General features: G+C 39.6%; 1 protein-coding gene across 6 annotated transcripts in view; it reads left to right on the top strand.

Annotated features, from left to right (window-relative positions):
- The window catches only part of Top2 (topoisomerase 2), an 88,771-nt gene that overhangs the window by 48,001 nt on the left and 19,277 nt on the right, over positions 1-21,493 (top strand). For 2 of the 6 annotated variants that reach the window (XM_070093199.1, XM_070093198.1), the window contains exons 22-26: positions 4,402-4,422; positions 15,925-16,041; positions 19,466-19,582; positions 19,782-19,946; positions 21,037-21,169. In XM_070093199.1, the coding sequence (XP_069949300.1) occupies positions 4,402-4,422; positions 15,925-16,041; positions 19,466-19,582; positions 19,782-19,946; positions 21,037-21,169 (553 nt within the window). The remainder of the gene's footprint in view (positions 1-4,401; positions 4,423-15,924; positions 16,042-19,465; positions 19,583-19,781; positions 19,947-21,036; positions 21,170-21,493) is intronic. The other 4 variants (XM_070093201.1, XM_070093200.1, XM_070093202.1 and 1 more) reach the window with 3 other exon arrangements.

Here is a 21,493-nt window from a genome sequence, read left to right as displayed (position 1 = left end):
AGCGTGCATGAGCGTGTTAGATAGGAGTGAATGGAGACGAATGATACTTGGGACCTGACGATCTGTTGGAGTGTGAGCAGGGTAATATTTAGTGAAGGGATTCAGGGAAACTGGTTATTTTCGTATAGTCGGACTTGAGTCCTGGAAATGGGAAGTACAATGCCTGCACTTTAAAGGAGGGGTTTGGGATATTGGCAGTTTGGAGGGATATGTTGTGTATCTTTATACGTATATGCTTCTAAACTGTTGTATTCTGAGCACCTCTGCAAAAGCAGTGATAATGTGTGAGTGTGGTGAAAGTGTTGAATGATGATGAAAGTATTTTCTTTTTGGGGATTTTCTTTCTTTTTTGGGTCACCCTGCCTCGGTGGGAGACGACCGACTTGTTGAAAATATATATATATATATATATATATATATATATATATATATATATATATATATATATTTTTATTTATTTTTATGATTATTCTTCCTTGATGGGAGACAGCCACTGTGACAAAAATATTAGGAGTAGATCAGGAGCTCATTTAACCTTTTCATTATCTAGACCTCCTGAAATTATTGTTCCCAGTGTCCACTTTTTTTTTTTTTTTTTTTTTTTTTTTTTTTTTTTTTTTTTTTTTTTTTTTTTAAGACAAACCTCTGAAATGATGAAGAATCTTTTTCTCAAGGTGGACATCAAAAGTATGAAATTTGATGAAAAACATTCGGAATTACACAAATGCAAAGTTAGTAGTCCGAGTGCAATTTACAAATCAGCGATTTTGCCATTTGAATGCTATTTCAAGTCATTGCAACATTCAACCAAATTCTCAGCTGTTTTGCTAGAATGCTTTCCTTTCTTTTGATTGAGCACAAGATACTACCCATTCATCAATTGCAACTATCCTATAAAGATACAGAGGTCAGTAATTTGGCTAGTTTTACACAAAATTAAAAAAAATAACAATTTAACCCCTTGACTGTCGCAACCCCCAATCCTGAGGTGTCTCCTGGTGTTGCAAAATTTAAAAAAAAAAAAATTTTTTTAAGAAATGATAGAGAATCTTTTCCCGATTGTAATGACACCAAAAAAAAAAAATTTGATAGAAAACTGACGGAATTATGCTCTCGGGAAATTAGCGACCTTGGCACTGTTTACAAATCGGCGATTTCACCCACTTTGAGCCCTATTTTCGGCTAATTCCATTGTTCCAGTTGCCCAAACTCATAGCTATTTCTTTAGAACTCCATTTTTTCTATCGATTGAGTACAAGAAACTGCCCATTTACCGATTTCAACTACCTAATAATGTGGTCAGAAATTTGCAATTTGGCCAATTTCATGAAAACTAAAAAATATGACAATTTCAAAATAAGGTCCAGAATAAACAATGTAGACATTCCTGGCTCTAAAATAACATTTTCTTTGTTCATCAGTCATGTCTCCAGGCCCCTCTGATATTACTCTTGCTTTCTATTTTGAATTTTTATTCAAACAAAAAATAGAAGACTTACTATTATGCAGACTACTGCAATACTGTAATAATTGTATAAATAACATCAACCCATTCATGACTGCATATTAGAATGACTAGTTGGACATTTATTGGACAATGGCATTATTTGTTTACTTGTGAACATTGGCAAAAATCAAACATTTCCCCTACTTTGAGCTCCATTTCTAGGTTTTTTATAGTAAAATCAATCAAAATCACCTCTATTTCTATTATATGTTTTCCATTCTATCAAATGAGACCAAGAAAACGTGAATACAATCATAAATACAGTGGTCCCTCATTTTTCGTAATTAATCCGTTCCTGGAGGAGCTACTATAAACGAAATTTACGATTTGCGAATTAATTTTCCCCATAAGAAATAATGTAAATACAATTAATCCATTCCTGACACCCAGAAGTATTAAAATAAAAAAAAATTTTACATGAAATATACATGTACATAAACAATACAATGGGAAATGATGTATGAAACATTAACAGCATAACACTTACCTTTATTGGAGATTCTTCTTAGTGTATGGGAGACTGGAGGAGGAGAGAGATTGGATTGTTTACAGTTTGGAAGGGGAATCCCCTTCCAACAACACCTCAGGTACCAATTGCTTCTCTGGGGTTGCTTCTCTTCTCTGTTTCTTAATGCCACTAGGACCACCTTGAGAGTCACTCTAGTCCTGTCTCGCAAAGTAACTGTGGAGAGAGCTCTGTTTCTGGCGTCTCTTTAACACTTCCCTAAAATGGCCCAAGACTTTGTCACTGTACATACTTCTCACCTTCTTTACCACAGGCTTGGCACTAGGAGCTTTCTTTGGAGCCATGGTAGCTTATTTAGTACTTGCAAGCACTAAAATGAGTGGAATATTATGAAATATTTTGTAGGAGCACTTGAGGGGACCTTCACTCACTGGTAAACAATGCCAGACTGGCTTGGCAGGGAGGCCGCCCCGGCTCACACCGTGCGTACGCGTCCCGGACGAACTACTATTCGCGAGTCAACCTATGAAAAGCGAGTCCATGTTTATACGAAAATACCCCTATGATTGGCGAAATTTACGATTGCCGAGAACTACGAAAAGCGAGGGACCACTGTACTATACGAAAATAGACCACAAAGTCGGCATTTTAATTAAAAAAAACCATCGGAGTTTTTTTTTCTCATTATGCACTGCGTGCTCCAGGATTTTTTTATATGGTGCACACTGACCACACAGACCCATTCTCTCACATGTGGGCCTACCAGCTTTCTCCTGCTTGATTTGAAGCCACTAGAATTTATGAGTATATATACGCCAAACACGGTACCTCGTAAGATGTATATATACGGCCGCGACAGTCAAAGGGTTAAGAATAGTGCAAAAGGAACAATGTAGACATTGCTGGCCCATAAAATATTTCCTTTGTTTATTAATTTTGTCCCTAGGCCTCTCATATATATTACACTTGCCTTCTATTTTAAATTTATAGTCATACAAAAGTAGAAGTTTTACTCTTTTTCTCGAATAATAAAATATAAACAGGAATGATTGCTCATGGTTTACCTTGTCCCAGTAATTGAATTAGACTGGGGTGGGGCCTTGCCCATCCTCAGGAAATTGCCAAAAATTGAATATTTCCACTACGAGCACAATTTCAAGCTACTTCTAGTCCTGAAATGGATCAGAATCATTTCTGTTTCAGTAAAATGTCTTCCATTCTACCAAATGATACCAAGAAATAGCCAGTAAAACCTTAAAAACCATCCTGGAAAACACCTAAAAATCACTAATTTAAGCCAAACACATGATCAGAGTTTTGCTTTTTCCATCAAGCACTGTTAGGAAGGATTTTTTTTATACTGTACACATGCACTGAGTAGATCCATTCTCATATCTCGGTCAAAATTTACTTCTCACTGTTTATCTTAGTGAGTTGAGCTCATGAAGTAGAACTACGTAAGTGATCCAGGTCTCAGTGACCTTGTTCTACATGATGGCTACTGAAAAGGTTGAAGTGGTCCATCACATCTGTGGAAGAAATGCAAATGTCATTTTGGTAAAACTTTGCCAATGTTAGGAGAATGCAAGATAGAATGACAGATGTGTCCGTTGCAGCAGTAGGAATGTCAGTACATAAATTATAATTGGGAAAGAGAGCAGGTGTGAATGAGATGTACTGTGTGCAAATAACATCCAGTAGAATATTTTCTAGAAATCCCAGCAATGGTATTATGATAGGCAAGTGATTGTGTAATTAACTATCTGAGTTGGTAGGGGTGAGCTTGATTTCTTGGTCTGCTGCTTACCTTTTGGCTGACTTGATGTGAATTCTCCCTGTCATACCTATTTTTGAGCCATGGGAGTTCACTTTCACTATCATTACTTAGTTTATTCCACTCAGGTATGTTTAATTAATGCTCCTGTGTAATTTTCAACTGTGTTTCTTTGTTTTTGGTGCATCCTTGATAGATTATCATTGTCTACCCAGTCTGTTCCATAGTATTTTTTATGTTGTGATCATTCACTCTTGTTCTTATTCCTCTATAACATAAGGCCACTTCTCATATTTTTTCTTCATTGCATTACTCATTTCCTCCAATTCTGACACAACCTCAGGGTTTATTCAATGATTTACTAGACAAGGGTTCCACATCAATGTTATATACTAAAGAATGGGTCATATATGAGGTAAAAAATGTTTTGAAGAAATTTTTTTTTCTGAATGCCCTTTGTTTGCAAACTAGCTTATGCTGTACTGCTGGTATTCTGTATACATATATGTGCTTCAGGGGAGAGTTTTCAGGTAATGGTTATTCTAATTTTTTGGCTAATTTAATAGATTGCTTTTTTTTGGAGACATATAAATAATAACCATTTGTCATTAGCTAAATAGTCTCATGATTATTTCTTTTGTGACTTACACGAAGAGAGGTGGGGGTGGAGAACCGGTAAGATAATTTCTCCTCATCTCTGATGCATGGCTGTATTCTTAGAATGATTAGTGATATATGTATTTAATTTATAACTAAAGACTTCGTACTTCCTGGAACATGTCGTATATGTAATACTTAATTTCAGTTTGTTTTAGTATTGCTGCATGTCAAACAAGATACTTATTGTTAGTACTTTATTACCATCTGGAGTGAAGGAACAGTGTGAGTGCTTTCTGTCTTGTCTTTGTTATACTTTAATATTGTTAATTCAGTGCCTTCAGGTTTTAGTCAAACTGCAAAGTTTTGTGTACCATATGTATTTTAGTCCTAGGTAGTAGGTTGGTAGACAGCAACCGTCCAGGGAGGTACTGCCGTCCTGCCAAGTGAGTGTAAAACGAAAGCCTGTAATTGTTTTACATGATGGTAGGATTGCTGGTGTCCATTTTTCTGTCTCATAAACATGCAAGATTTCAGGTACGTCTTCCTACTTCTACTTACACTTAGGTCACACTACACATACATGTACAAGCATATATATACACACACCCCTCTGGGTTTTCTGCTATTTTCTTTCTAGTTCTTGTTCTTGTTTATTTCCTCTTATCTCCATGGGGAAGTGGAACAGAATTCTTCCTCCGTAAGCCATACGTGTTGTAAGAGGCAACTAAGATGCCGGGACCAAGGGGCTAGTGGCCCCTTCTCCTGTATAAATTACTAAATTTGAAAAGGGAAACTTTTTTTTTTTTTTTTTTTGGGCCACCCCGCCTCGGTGGGATACGGCTGGTGCGTTGAAAGAGAAAGAAGAATGTATTTTAGTCCTAAGTAGTAGGTTGGTAGACAGCAACCACCCAGGGTGGTACTACCGTCCTGCCAAGTGAGTGTAAAACGAAAGCCTGTAATTGTTTTACATGATGGTAGGATTGCTGGTGTCTTCTGTCTGTCTCATAAACATGCAGGATTTCAGGTACATCTTGCCACTTCTACTTACACTTAGGTCACACTACACATACATGTACAAGCATATATATACACATTCCTCTGGTTTTTCTTCTATTTTCTTTCTAGTTCTAGTTCTTGTTTATTTCCTCTTATCTCCATGGGGAAGTGGAACAGAATTCTTCCTCCGTCAGCCATGCGTGTTGTAAGAGGCGACAAAAATGCTGGAAGCAAGGGGCTAGTAACCCCTTCTCCTGTATAAATTACTAAATTTAAAAAGTGAAACTTGTTTTTCTTTTTGGGCCACCCTGCCTCGGTGGGATACGGCCTGTTTGTTGAAAGAAGAAGAAGAAGAATGTATTTTAGTCCTAAGTAGTAGGTTGGTAGACAGCAACCACCCAGGGAGGTACTGCCGTCCTGCCAAGTGAGTGTAAAACGAAAGCCTGTAATTGTTTTACATGATGCTAGGATTCCTGGTGTCCTTTTTTCTGTCTCATAAACATGCAAGATTTCAGGTACATCTTGCTATTTCTACTTACACTTTGGTTACACTACACATACATGTACAAGCATATATATACACACCTCTCTGGGTTTTCTTCTATTTTCTTTCTAGTTCTAGTTCTTGTTTCTTTCCTCTTATCTCCATGGGGAAGTGGAACAGAATTCTTCCTCCGTAAGCCATGCGTGTTGTAAGAGGCGACTAAAATGCCAGGAGCAAGGGGTTAGTAACCCCTTCTCTTGTATAAATTACTAAATTTGAAAAGATAAACTTTTGTTTTTCTTTTTGGGCCACCCTGCCTCGGTGAGATACGGCCAATTTATTGAAAGAAGAACACATATATACACACATACATAAACACACATAAACACAAACACACACAAACACAAACACACATAAACACTCACATAAACACACATGAACACATACATATACATACACATACACATATATATACATACACATACACACACACACACACACACACACACACACACACACACACACACACACACACACACACACACACATACACACACATACACACACACACACACACATACACACACATACACACACATACACACACATACACACACATACACACACATACACACACATACACATACACACATACACACACATACACACATACACACACACATACACACACACATACACACATACACACATACACATACACATACACACATACACATACACACACACACACACACACACACACACACACACACACACACACACACACACACACACACACACACACACACACACACACACACATACATACACACACACAGAGTAGTCAGGAAGTGGAATAGTTTAGGAAGCGATGTAGTGGAGGCAGGATCCATACATAGCTTTAAGCAGAGGTACGATAAAGCTCAGGGTTCAGGGAGAGTGACCTAGTAGCGACCAGTGAAGAGGCGGGGCCAGGAGCTTGGACTCGACCCCTGCAACCTCAACTAGGCGAGTACATACACACACACATACACGTACACACACACGTACACACACGCACACACACGTGCACACACACACACGCACACACACACGTGGGTCCGTGGGGTGCAGACGTGGGTAACTAGGCTCCGAGAACCCAAGTGTTTTTAAGGCGTGCAGTAAATGCTAGCAGTAATCAGTGGTAGTGACATCATCAGTGAACAGTAATACGAGTGATAACTAAAGTTATTAGTTAAAAATAGTCGAGAGGAAGCTGAAATTATCAATATTTCAAAGCGCCAAGCCGTTGTGGGTCTATAGGCGCTGTTGCCACACAGATTCAAACATACAAAGATCAAAGTGAGTGTGGAAGCGGCTGTTCAAGAATTATCAGCGTTTGGCTAACAAGTGAAATGTGGGGCACCATACAGTGAGAGTGAAAAAGTTAATAAGCAAAAGGGGAAAGGAAAAATAAAATATATAACAAGGGAAGGTGGCAGCAGTAGGCCTGCTTAAGCAGTGACTTCACGACAAGTTGTGTGCTATTATACATATAAAGTGAAGTGTATATAATGTGAAGTGTATACTATCATAAGTGAAAAGTGAAATCGCGTGAGGAACGAGGGATGTATGAGCACATGTGGCTATAATCAACACGGGTGAAGGATCTCCAAAATAGGGATTTAAGGACTACGTACGACGACTTCGTCATCAGCATCTGGCAACTTGTCACGACCGTTGCCAGCGCAAGTATCACTCACCTATTTTGTGGTTTGCATGTTGCAGGCTAGTTCTGGCCTTGCATCGCTGTTAGATACTTGTCACTCACTCCTGCAAGCTATTACAGTAGTTATTAGTAGTAAGAATACTTAGGAAGCTAGGAAGTCCTCTCTCAACGTGAACAAGGAATAGGATAATAACCAGCAATAATTGATACTTAAATCCAGAAAGGGCAATAAGTGGAGAGAGTAGCATTTCTAGGAGACAGTTGGAACAGAGAGGTATAACAGATCTTTAAACCACATCATCTGGCCCCCCCCCAACCATCCCTCTCTCACACACACACAAGGGCAGACACTCATAGAAGCTTTAGACCCTAGTAGCAATTTCCACTTTTTACAACCCAGAATTACTGGTATGTATTAACAGTATTCCCCATCATACCTCCCTCATACACACGTATATACACACATACACACACAGCTTTTAAGGGCAACATTGTAAGTAGGTAGGGTCAAGTCCCAGGAGAGTGGGGGTCAGGTCACAAGAAGTTGCGGCCAGTCAAGGACCACTGACACACACACACACACACACACACACACACACACACACACACACACATACGACACACAACACACGACACACACACACGACACACACACACACGACACACACACACACGACACACACACACGGCACACACACACACGACACACACACGACACACACTCACACACATAACACACACAACACACACACATAACACACACACGTAACACACACATATAACACACACACATACACACACACACATAACACACACACATACACACATACACACACACATGCAATACACACACACACACACACACACACACACACACACACAACATACACACACACACACAACATACACACACATTACCAGACTCACACATACACTCCCCCCTCCCCCACCGACATTTCACTCTTTCACCTGATCCCTCTCCTCCCTCTTTCACCTTCCCCCTCCCCACCTCTCCCTCCTTCCCCCTCTCCCTCTCCCACTCACCCACTTGCTTCTCCTTCCTTCCCACTCCCCCTCCCCACTACTTTCCCACATAGCCACAGTTCCTCCACTACCTCCCCCCCCCCACACTCTGACATACACAATACTAACCTAACATACAGAATTACATAGGTTTCCCACTCTGAGGCAATCAGGATAAAACAAAAATGGGTTGCCAGAGAGCAACAAGAAAAACCAAGGGACAGGAGGAGGAAACTGCAAAGGAAGATTGGGCAGCAGAGCTAACAAAAAGGGAACATGAATGGGAAAAGAAACTAGAAGAACTTAGCATGAGAATGGAAGAGAGGATAGACATGGAAAGCAGGAAGTGGGAGGTGCAAGTCAAAGCAGCAGAGGCCAGGATACAGAGTTTAGAAGAGGAACTGAAAAATTTGAAACAGCCTAAAGAACTAAAGAACATTTTGGGATTGACAACAGAGACTGCTACCTCAGTCACAAATAAGGGGACTGTAGGGAAAGAAGGAGCAAAACTGCATGTAGAAGCTCAATCAGTGGAGACTGTAGTAAATGAAAGAGCTAAGCTATATGTGGAGGCCCTAACAGACCACAGCAGAGCCCAGGGAAAGCCGAGAAAGGAAAATAACAGGCCACTGAGCCCAAGTACATTAGCTAGTGAAACTGAAGAAAGGAAAGCTGCAGTGGAGGAAATCAAATTGAATGAGGGGATATGCAGTGGGAGAATGAAAGGGTGAGGTCAGTCTTTGTGTATGGGCTCCAGGAAGTTGAAGAAGAAACATATGAAGCAAGAAAACAAGGGGGAAAAAAGCAATTGAAAGCATCATGAAAGCAATAGGAGAAGACGACATGACCCAGCTGGAAAATTTTCGGAGAATAGGGGGGTTTGTAAAAAAAAGAACCTGGCCAGTGAAAGTGACCTTCAAGGCAGAATCGACTCGGAACAGGATCCTGCAGGAGAAAGCATGATTAAGGGACATTCCGGCATACAGGAAGGTGTATCTCGACCGCAACAGAACACAAGCAGAAAGGCAGAAACAGAGAGAGATGGTACAAAGGCGAAAGGAGGAAAGAGAGGGGATGGAGAAGACAGACAGGAGATCCCAGACACAGGAAGATCAAATACAGCCTCCCTCACAACTTCCTATAGTAGCCTCCCAACCAGGTCAACCCCAGTGCAACCAAACACTCTAAACCATAACACCCATGCCACATCCAATTGCCCCACCCACTGCATTACAAACTCCACCCCCACAGCAACCACCCATAGTTCCTTATCAGGTCTCCCACTTCCCCAACCCCAATACACCTCCCAGACCACAATCTTAGAAAAGAAGTTGAAGGTGTGGTATACAAATGCAGATGGAATAACAAATAAGTATGAGGAGTGGCACGAAAGAATCAAGGAGACATCCCCAGACATAATAGCACTCACAGAAACAAAACTCACCAGAATAATAACAGATTCAATCTTTCCATCCGGATATCAAATCCTCAGGAAAGACAGAGGGAGGAGAGGGGGAGGAGGAGTTGCACTGCTCATTAAAAACCAGTGGGGGGTTGAGAAAATGGAAGGAATGGATGGCACGGGCGAAAGGGACTACTTAGTAGGAACAGTCCAGTCTGAGGGACATAAGGTGATAATTGCAGTAATGTACAACCCACCACAGAACTGCAGGAGGCCAAGAGAAGAATACGATGATAGCAACAGAGCAATGGTCGACACACTAGCCGAGGTGGCCAGGAGAGCACACATGGGGGGAGCAAAGTTACTAGTTATGGGTGATTTCAATCACAAGGAGATGGACTGGGAAAACCTGGAGCCCCATGGGGGTCCCAAAACATGGAGAGCCAAGATGATGGATGTGGTACTGGAAAACCTCATGCATCAACATGTTAGAGACACTACCAGAGAGGAGAGGAGAGGATGAACCAGCAAGACTGGACCTTGTATTCACCTTGAGTAGTTCTGACATCAAGGATATCATGTATGAAAGGCCCCTGGGAGCTAGTGATCATGTGGTTCTGTGCTTCGACTACATAGTTGAGCTCCAAGTGGAGAGAGCAGCAGGAATAGGGTGGGAAAAACCAAACTACAAAAGGGGGAACTACTCAGGCTTGAGGAACTTCTTTCAAGACATTCAGTGGGAGAGGGAACTGACAGGAAAACCAGTACAAGAAATGATGGACTATGTGGCAACAAAATGCAAGGAGGCAAAGGAGAGGTTTGTTCCCAAGGGAAAGAGAAATAATGGGAAGAACAGAACGAGTCCTTGGTTCACCCAAAGGTGTAGGGAGGCAAAAACTAGGTGTACTAGAGAATGGAAAAGGTACAGAAGACAGAGAACTCAGGAAAATAAAGAGATTAGCCGAAGAGCCAGAAACGAATATGCACAGATAAGAAGGGAGACTCAGCAGCAATATGAAAATAACATAGCATCGAAAGTCAAGACTGACCCGAAGCTGTTGTACAGCCACATCAGGAGGAAAACAACAGTCAAGGACCAGGTAATCAGACTGAGGAAGGGTGATGGGGAATTCACAAGAAACGACCGGGAGGTATGTCAGGAGCTCAACACGAGATTTAAAGAAGTATTTACAGTAGATACCAGTAGGACTCCTGGAAATCAGAGCAGGGGGGTGCACCAGCAAGTGCTGGATGAGGTACATATAACCAAGGAGGAGGTGAAGAAGCTGCTATGCGAACTTGACACCTCAAAGGCGGTGGGACCAGACAACATCTCTTTGTGGGTCCTTAAAGAGGGAGCAGAGATATTGTGTGTACCATTAACAAAGATCTTCAACACATCATTTGAAACTGGGCAACTCCCCGAGGTATGGAAGATGGCAAATGTAGTCCCAATTTTTAAAAAGGGAGACAGACATGAGGCACTAAACTACAGACCTGTATCACTAACGTGTATAGTATGCAAGGTCATGGAGAAGATCATCAGGAGGAGAGTGGTGGAGCACCTGGAAAGAAACAAGTGTATAATTGACAACCAGCATGGTTTCAGGGAGGGAAAATCCTGTGTCACAAACCTACTAGAGTTTTATGACAAGGTGACAGAAGTAAGACAAGAGAGTTTGTAGATGAATGGTTCAGAGAACCGACATGTTGATAAATTAGACACATGTGCAACTCTTGGGTATCTTTGTTGAGGAAATGACCTATGACTGCTGCACCTCTCCTGCCAACGGTTTATAAGCTCCTTCTCAGCACGTATGCCGTATTCTATTCAAGATTGATGGACTGACCACATCGACTCAAGGTTGAGGGACTGATTACCTCATTCTCCTCCTGTTCTTCAAGATTCTCCTTTGTATGGACTGATGAAGCCACTGTGTGGCGAAACATTTCCTCAACAAAGATACCCAAGAGTTGCACATGTGTCTAATTTATTAAGACGAGAGAGAGGGGTGGATCGACTGCATTTTTTTGGACTGCAAGGCCTTCGACACAGTTCCTCACAAGAGGTTACTGCAAAAGCTAGAGGATCAGGCACACATAACAGGAAAGGCACTGCAATGAATCAGAGAATACCTGACAGGGAGGCAATAACGAGTCATGGTACGTGACGAGGTGTCAGAGTGGGCGCCTGTGACAAGCGGGGTTCCACAGGGATCAGTCCTAGGACCTGTGCTGTTCTTGGTATATGTGAATGACATAACGGAAGGGATAGACTCAGAAGTGTCCTTGTTTGCGGACGATGTGAAGTTAATGAGAAGAATCAAATCGGATGAGGATCAGGCAGGACTACAAAGAGACCTGGACAGGCTACAAGCCTGGTTCAGCAACTGGCTCCTTGAATTTAACTCTGCCAAATGCAAAGTCATGAAGATTGGGAAGAGCAAAGAAGACCGCAGACACAATATAGTTTAGATGGTCAAAGTCTGCAAACCTCACTCAAGGAAAAAGATCTGGGGGTGAGTATAACACCGAGCGTATCTCCTGAGGCGCACATCAATCAGATAACTGCTGCAGCATACGGGCGCCTGGCAAACCTACGGATAGCGTTCCGATACCTCAGTAAGGATTCGTTCAAGACTCTGTATACCATTTACATCAGGCCCATACTGGAGTATGCAGCACCAGTTTGGAATCCACACCTAGTCAAGCACGTCAAGAAATTAGAGAAAGTGCAAAGGTTTGCAACAAGACTAGTCCCAGAGCTACGGGGATTGTCCTACGAAGAAAGGTTGAGGGAAATCAGCCTGACGACACTGGAGGCCAGGAGGGTCAGGGGAGACATGATAACGACATATAAAATACTGCGTGGAATAGATGAGGTGGACAAAGACGGGATGTTCCAGAGATGGGACACAGACACAAGAGGTCACAATTGGAAGTTGAAGACTCAGATGAATCAAGGGATGTTAGGAAGTATTTCTTCAGTCATAGAGTAGTCAAGCCGTGGCATAGCCTGGAAAGTGAAGTAGTGGAGGCGGGAACCATACATAGTTCTAAGGCGAGGTATGATAAAGCTCATGGAGCAGGGAGAGAGAGGACCTAGTAGCAATCAGTGAAGAGGTGGGGCCAGGAGCTATGACTCGACCCCTGTGAGTACAAATAGGTGAGTACACACACACACACACACACACACAAAACAGTCCTTTCAGCTGGCAGTTGAACTACCGTCTTGCTATCAACATGCTGTTTGTATTGAAGCGACTGCGGTGAGACAATTATAATATGCTGGCATTTGAGCTGCCGTCTAGCTTTTTTGCGTTGTTAGTTTCACTTGTTAGTCTTAATTGAAGATGGCTTACCTGACATATCTCCCTTCAAGGGAGATTCCTTGATGCTAGTGAGGGGATCTTGATCTAAGGATTGAATATGTATGCCTTTCATTCTCCAGGCACTGTATTAACCTTACCTTTCCCCTTTCTTCTTTCACTCCCCAATGAATATAACAATAATAATAATTACCTGACATTTATCTCTGGCTCAGTTGGGTGGACATGTGCATGTATGCCTGTGTGTTTATCTTTCCATTTGTAACGAAATGCATTTTAGATTTTTGTAAAGTAGTTTTTAGGGAAGAAATGAAGATGTGTTTAAAGTAGGCTCGGCTTTTTTATGTAGATATATCTGTATTGATAATTAAATATTAATCAATATAGAACAGTATGCATAAGTTGATTCCATCATTGACCTTTATGTGATTGTCATGAATCCTCTTTTAAATATAGATAAAAAGATTGTATCCTTTCAGATTGTGTATATGTATATTCAGACTTAATAGAACATAAGGAGTGGTAGTAAAGAAAACAAATTTGAATCTCTGCCAAGTAGAAGGTTCAGTATTCCTAGGCACAGTCCTAACACCTTTACCATTTTTCATCATTATAGCTGAAATAAATGGATGCAAACACTAGTCACTGCTTGAAATCATCTTTTGTGGGTGATAACAAAGTAAGTGTGAAAGTTGCCTGGGTAGGTGACAAAAAATTACAATCGGATATCAACAGACTCTTCCGTTGAGCAAATTAAAATTAACACACAGATGCTCCTCACCTTATGATGGTTCAGCAAACTATATTTCAACTTTAGGATGGTAATTATCATTTATTGATAGGATAAACTTGTATTCATTTACATATTTACTTTTCAGTACTGGTATGTACGTACAGTAATTAATTATTTATTCAGTAACAGTAGTTATTTATTTACCTATTTATTATCATTTCATATTCAACTTACGATGGGTTCATATGAATGTAACCCCATCGTAAGTCGAGGAGCATCTAAGATGTTCATTGGTGACAAATTTTGATCACAACCTGGGTTACTCATTACACAAGTTCATATGTTTGCCCCATCTTAATCATTCAAATTGATGCCTCATTCAGGTCATAGGCTCATTGTGTCTTGATTTTCTTTGAAACGCCAAGAATTTTACGCTTATTTTTCTTTGCAGTTCCTGGATCACTCTGATTTCTCTTGGATGCCATTGTTACTATTCAGAAATGAGATGGGATGATGAAAAGATAAAAAGCCTATTCACAAATACAGGCCAAGTGTGTTGTTGAACTTGTATAAATGAATCATTGGGTACATGAGATTGTGTACATTATGTAGACCTTCCCTATAAGACAATAGCCTACCCCTGAGGCTTGGTGTAAGGCAGAAGGAAGATCATTGTGCATGCTGCTTTTTCCCCTACATTGATTTACATCACCATGTAAATCAATTTTTTATGGCATGTTTGCCAGAAATATGCTGTAATAAAGTTGTAGAATTACCGACAATATGTAAAGTAAAAGGACACAAGTGCAACTAATGTGACATTTATTGTGGCAACGTTTCGCTCTCCAGGAGCTTTATCAAGCTTGATAAAGCTCCTGGAGAGCGAAACGTTGCCACAATAAATGTCACATTAGTTGCACTTGTGTCCTTTTACTTTACAGAAATATGCTGCAGTTTTGCAACCGAGCAAAAACACGTTAGTTAACAGATTGTGTGTTATCCAATGATCTAATCTCAAAATATTCTAGTTGCTTGTGTTTTCACATTTAGAATATTACTATGTACTCCCAGCTCTGTTCAAGACAGGAGAGATATCAGAACTGGAAAATGTACAAAAATCATTTACTGCCCACAAAGTTAGTAAAAGATTTAAAAACTGGGAAAGCCTCACAGTACTGTAATATACACCTATAAGATATTGGAAGACCAGGTCCCAAATCTACATACTATCATAACTTAATGGAGTTAAAGATATGAGAGGAAGTGTAAAATAAATCCAGTGAAAAGCAGGGCCACCACAGGCACAGTAAGAGAACACTTTGCATCAACAGCTGAGGCCACAGATTTTTCATCCTACTACCAGGTTTAAATAAACATACAAATCTCCAGGAGGAAACTGGATCATTACTTCTGCTGTGTGCCAAATCATCCAGGCTGTGATGGCTTTTTGGGCAAATGGGCTGCTAACAGCAACAGCCGAGTTGAACAGGCACTCAACAAGGTAGCTTGGTCAAAAAAGCTGAGCTGGTAAGGTAGACAAGATCTTGAAATCAGTCAGACATTGTATGTTCTGATGAAACAAGCATGGTGCATTAGTAATTTGGGTGCTTTATAGAAATAGGTTACTATTTTGTAATTCTTTCAAGATTATCTGTGCTTGTGTTAATATAGATAATTGTTCTTTTTTTTTTATTTTATTTCATGAATGACTGTGCATTGCTTGGAAGACAAATGTTAATGGAATATATTTTATTTAATTCCTTAGGTTTGTGATGGAGAGCAACATGAGTTTTATGTGCTGACATTTGTTTAGCATTGGGATATTGTATTTGAAATAATAATATATGCTAAGTCTTATTCAATTAACTTTTGTTGATGCTATTTAATGTTTCATCAATACAGGTGCATTCAGAGACTGTACCTTCTGCTTTTGGTGAAAGAGTGGTACCACATATTGATGCAGAACTAAAAAAGAAAGCAGAGAAGGCAGCTGCAGCAAAAGAGAGAGGAGGAAAAAAGGTGAAGTTATTTAATTTGTCTCTGAATCCTCATTACCTAACTCATTCCGACATATATTTATATATCTTCAGAGAAACATGTAATACACTGGTTCATGCTACAAACAAGTTCATGTAGATAAAGTAAAAGAAGATAAGAAAAGTGCTGTATATTTTACATTGTTTCCTACCAACACAAGGTGACCCAGTGAAAGAAACATGTTCATTAATATTTATTCAGTAGCTCTCTTGCCACTAGTGTGTAGACATTACAGTTCAAATGACATTCCATGTAACATCTTTACTCAGCCTTCAAAGACTGTCTAGGCACTACTTTCCACCTACTACTCCATTTCCATAATCCATTCATAGATGTTCCCATGCATCTCTACTCCTATGTAACCTGCTCACACGTATCTGCAGGATACTTAAGCTCCTACCACTCAAAACCACCTCCACCTCTTCCATCCAGTACTTCCTAAGATGCCACTTGCACACCTTCCAGCTGACTTAGATTCAATGAATAAATGTGGATAAATGTGGAATTGACACAGTTACTTTTTGCTGATGATACTGTGCTTATGGGAGATTCTAAAGAAAAATTACAAAGGTTAGTGGATGAGTTTGAGAATGTGTGTAAAGGTAGAAAGTTGAAAGTGAACATAGAAAAGAGTAAGGTGATGAGGGTATCAAATGATTTAGATAAAGAAAAATTGGATATCAAATTGGGGAGGAGGAGTATGGAAGAAGTGAATGTTTTCAGATACTTGGGAGTTGACGTGTCGGCGGATGGATTTATGAAGGATGAGGTTAATCATAGAATTGATGAGGGAAAAAAGGTGAGTGGTGCGTTGAGGTATATGTGGAGTCAAAAAACGTTATCTATGGAGGCAAAGAAGGGAATGTATGAAAGTATAGTAGTACCAACACTCTTATATGGATGTGAAGCTTGGGTGGTAAATGCAGCAGCGAGGAGACGGTTGGAGGCAGTGGAGATGTCCTGTCTAAGGGCAATGTGTGGTGTAAATATTATGCAGAAAATTCGGAGTGTGGAAATTAGGAGAAGGTGTGGAGTTAATAAAAGCATTAGTCAGAGGGCAGAAGAGGGGTTGTTGAGGTGGTTTGGTCATTTAGAGAGAATGGATCAAAGTAGAATGACATGGAAAGCATATAAATCTATAGGGGAAGGAAAGAGGGGTAGGGGTCGTCCTCGAAAGGGTTGGAAAGAGGGGGTAAAGGAGGTTTTGTGGGTGAGGGGCTTGGACTTCCAGCAAGCGTGCGTGAGCGTGTTAGATAGGAGTGAATGGAGACGAATGATACTTGGGACCTGACGATCTGTTGGAGTGTGAGCAGGGTAATATTTAGTGAAGGGATTCAGGGAAACCGGTTATTTTCATATAGTCGGACTTGAGTCCTGGAAATGGGAAGTACAATGCCTGCGCTTTAAAGGAGGGGTTTGGGATATTGGCAGTTTGGAGGGATATGTTGTGTATCTTTATATGTGTATGCTTCTAAACTGTTGTATTCTGAGCACCTCTGCAAAAGCAGTGATAATGTGTGAGTGTGGTGAAAGTGTTGAATGATGATGAAAGTATTTTCTTTTTGGGGATTTTCTTTCTTTTTTTTTGGGTCACCCTGCCTCGGTGGGAGACGGCCGACTTGTTGAAAAAAAAAAAAAAAAAAAAAATCTTTATTATGAAAACATTTGCTAGCCAGTGGTTAATAGAATGTCTTCACGATGGAGATAACCAGGTTTTGCATGTGTTTTATTCATAAACCTGTCAGCATTGTATATCATTTCTGCTACCATGACTTAAGAATATTCACTCTTCACCAGCCTATCTTTCTCCATTCTTTCTAAGTGACCCAATCTTCTTAACTAGCTACTTCATTGCAGAAAAGACACACGTTGAAGAAGTTTTTATTGGGACATTGTTTTACTAACGGTAGAGTTTTATCAAATTGTCATAACTTGATAAAGTTTTACACATTTGGATCCAAGTACCAACTTCACTGTCTTAACTGTGCCTTTCATATCAACACACTTATCTTCTTCATTACTTATTTGCATAGTGTTCATAATAATTAGTGTTTTGAAGGAATATTTAACCCATTCACTGTCTTTCATATATATCTGTTATTGATACCAGCATCAATTTTAGGGGCCTCAAATCTGGTGCGAGAAACCTGGTAATCGTGGGCATGAGAGAATGGGTCTGCACAGAAAACCTAGGACCCTTCCTCCATTTAATGAGCAAATTTGCCGAATATGTATTTTCCAGACTAATTACCAGCCATTTCCTCATACAATGACCAGATGGGCAAAAGCAGCAAACACATACATACTTGGAGACTAAAAAGGCACAATACCATGACTGGAACAATACACAAATATCCGCTAATTGTTACGAAAACCCAGTAACATCTGCACATAAGAAACTAAAACATATGATGACGTGTATGGTCTAAGTTGGACAGAAATGTCGTCATAAGTTTTGTTCTCCTATGTGCAGGTTATTTGTGTACATACATGGCATGTGGGGAGCATTGCCTCTATAAGCCGTTGTAAGCTAATTCTACAAAATGGCATCTTTGAAGGCTAGAAAAGAAAGTACACCTACCATCCGACTTACGGCCGAGTTCGGTTCCGAGAAACCAGTCGTAAGTCGAAATGGTCGTAAGTCGAACTTTACTACTGAATATCAACATAACATTTTTGTAATGACTTTATTTTGTTTTATTTTGGTATTTTATGTTTTACTTTACTTTTTATGCTGTTAGTACTGTATTTTATACTGTAAGGTTTAGGATAAACACTGTGTACAACACAAATAGTTGTTTATTTCCCAGAAATTTGGCATAAAAAACACGGTCGTAAGTCGAGTGGTCGTAAGTCGAGTGGTCGTAAGTCGAGCAGGTCGTAAGTCGGATGGTAGGTGTACTAACTTATATCTAGTGATTTTGCCATATGACTAAGTTTTTTTTTTTATTAACATACTGGCCAATTCCCACCAAGGCAGGGTGGCCCGAAAAAGAAAAACTTTCACCATCATTCACTCCATCACTGTCTTGCCAGAAGGGTGCTTTACACTACAGTTTTTAAACTGCAACATTAACACCCCTCCTTCAGAATGCAGGCACTGTACTTCCCATCTCCAGGACTCAAGTCCAGGAGATGGGAAGTGTAATGAAGAAATAAATGTGTATAGGTACAGTATTTGCAATTCATAGTTTGCCAGGGAAATAATTATTTCCATTCACATGTAGTGAATTTGTTCTTGTATGGGTGTAGATATGATTGATGCATAACCATGACATCATAAATATCTTTGTTTTTGAAGATGCTGTATATTTCTACAAGCACCTGTAGTTTTTTTTTCTCCCCCCCCCCCTTTTTTTTTTTTTGTGCCATTATTCTTATGGGTTTTTTTCTCGCTCCCTAACAGAATAAGAAAGATGTCTTGGAGAATGATGATTTTGATGATTTGGTGTCAGCTAACACAGGCAAATCTCTGGCTGAACGTCTTGGAAACTCACCCACCCTGATTATGAAGGATGCAAAGGCAAAGAAATCTAGATTGGTTGAAACAGATTAAAGTCAATCTTGCTATGCTTCTTTGTAACTCATTTTGTTATAAAGAACTTGGGTGCATAGAAAAGGGATTTTTTTTTTTTTATACTAGACTTGTTGAGTTCTGGAGTAGCTGTTATATAATTTCTTTGTGTCTTCATCTTAAATTTTTTTTATTTTTTTCATTACAGAAAAAAGAAAGTCTGGAGAATGACGATTTGGATGAAATGGTGTCAGCCAACACAGGCAAATCTCTGGCTGCTCGTCTTGGAAATGCCACTGAAATGGTTGGGAAGAAATCTAGGGCAAAGAAAACTGGAGATGGGATGAGGCAAACTAAACTCAACTTTAAAAAGGTATTACCTTTTGTGTGTTGTTACAGTCAAATCCTATTAGCCTGAACTCCTTGGGGGCCAAGGATGATGCACCAAAACTGAATTTCTGGCTTAAATATTAACAAGACCAAGGCATATTAGCAATCATATATTGTTTTCAATAAATATTTTTCTCACCAGTGTTGATGACTAGAAAAAAATAAGTCCTGTGGTCAGATGAATCCACATTCCAATGCATTCAAGGTCTTAAATGTTCGAAGCAATTAAAAAATAAAATAACAATCATATTCTGGCATCAATAAATTGTCAAGAGTAAATATTGCTGGCACATTTGCATTGCTGTTATCAATGAGTGATTTTTTTCTCCAGCTTCAACACCATAAAATCACAAGTTTCTATCTGATTCCATTCATTTTAGTCTCATTCAATTCAGAAAAATAAAATCTTTCATTACATAAGTTCTTATTTTTGTAAACTCTTTCCACACAAGATTTTTTTTTATTACCCCACAGTTAAATATACATTAGGATAGAATTAGTAGAAGTTCTATAAAATTCCATTTTAAATCATGGGGGATCTGTATTTGTTGTAATGTTTTGATTATGATCATCAGCAAACATCAGATGCAGTTGCTTAAAAAAATGTTCACACAGTAAAACAATATCACTCAGCAGGTTTGTACAGTTTAAATATTGTACAGTATAATGTAAAATACATTGATAGGGTATTTACCAATCCTTGGATATCTTGTGCAAATAAAATATGGCGTTAAGGATTTGCCTTTAAGAAAGTACAGTATTTTTTTATCCACTTTTTGTAGGTTTGATGACCAAGAAAAATATGGCCTAACCATTTTGAAACATTCATTGGTGGGAGCGGGTATTGAATTTTTAGCTGAAACAGGTTAGAATTAATGGGATTTGATTGTACCTATATGTTTGAATGTGCATGTATACAATACAGTATATAATACTAAGTAAACTGTTTCCATGCAGGTTTTGGAAGTGGTTTTAAAAAAGTTTTGAGGCATCAGTGTTAACATTCCTTGGGTTACAATTATGTATACAATACACACTTGTATAAATATTTATTGACTTGACTTTTTTTCCAGGCATCTCCTAAAAAGAAGAAAGGTAAAAACCCGTGGGAGTCAGATAGTGAAGATGTGTCAGATAACATTGACAGTGATGTATCTATAGAAGATATCCAGCCTAGAGAACGTACTTCAGGCCGACGAACTGCAGGTAGGATATTAATGTGAATATTGTATTATCCAGAGGGCTGAGGAGGGGTTGTTGAGTTGATTTGATCATTTAGAGAGGATGGAGAAAAATAGGTTGACTTGGAAAGTATATAAATCTGTATTGGATGGAAATGGAGTGAGGGGTAAAGGAGATTTTGTATGCAAGGGGGTTGGACATCCAACAGGCATATTTGAGTTTGCTAGATAGGAGTGAGTGGAGGCAAATGGTTTTTGGGATCTGATGAGCTGTTGGAGTGTGAGCAAGGTAATATTTGTGAAGGGATTCTGGAAAACCAGTTAGCCAGACTTGAGTCCCGGAGGTGGG

Source organism: Cherax quadricarinatus, chromosome 42 (assembly GCF_038502225.1).
Source record: "Cherax quadricarinatus isolate ZL_2023a chromosome 42, ASM3850222v1, whole genome shotgun sequence".
Lineage (NCBI taxonomy): Eukaryota > Metazoa > Arthropoda > Malacostraca > Decapoda > Parastacidae > Cherax > Cherax quadricarinatus.
Note: the sequence above shows the minus strand (reverse complement) of the source record. Positions and strands in the feature narration are given on the sequence as shown.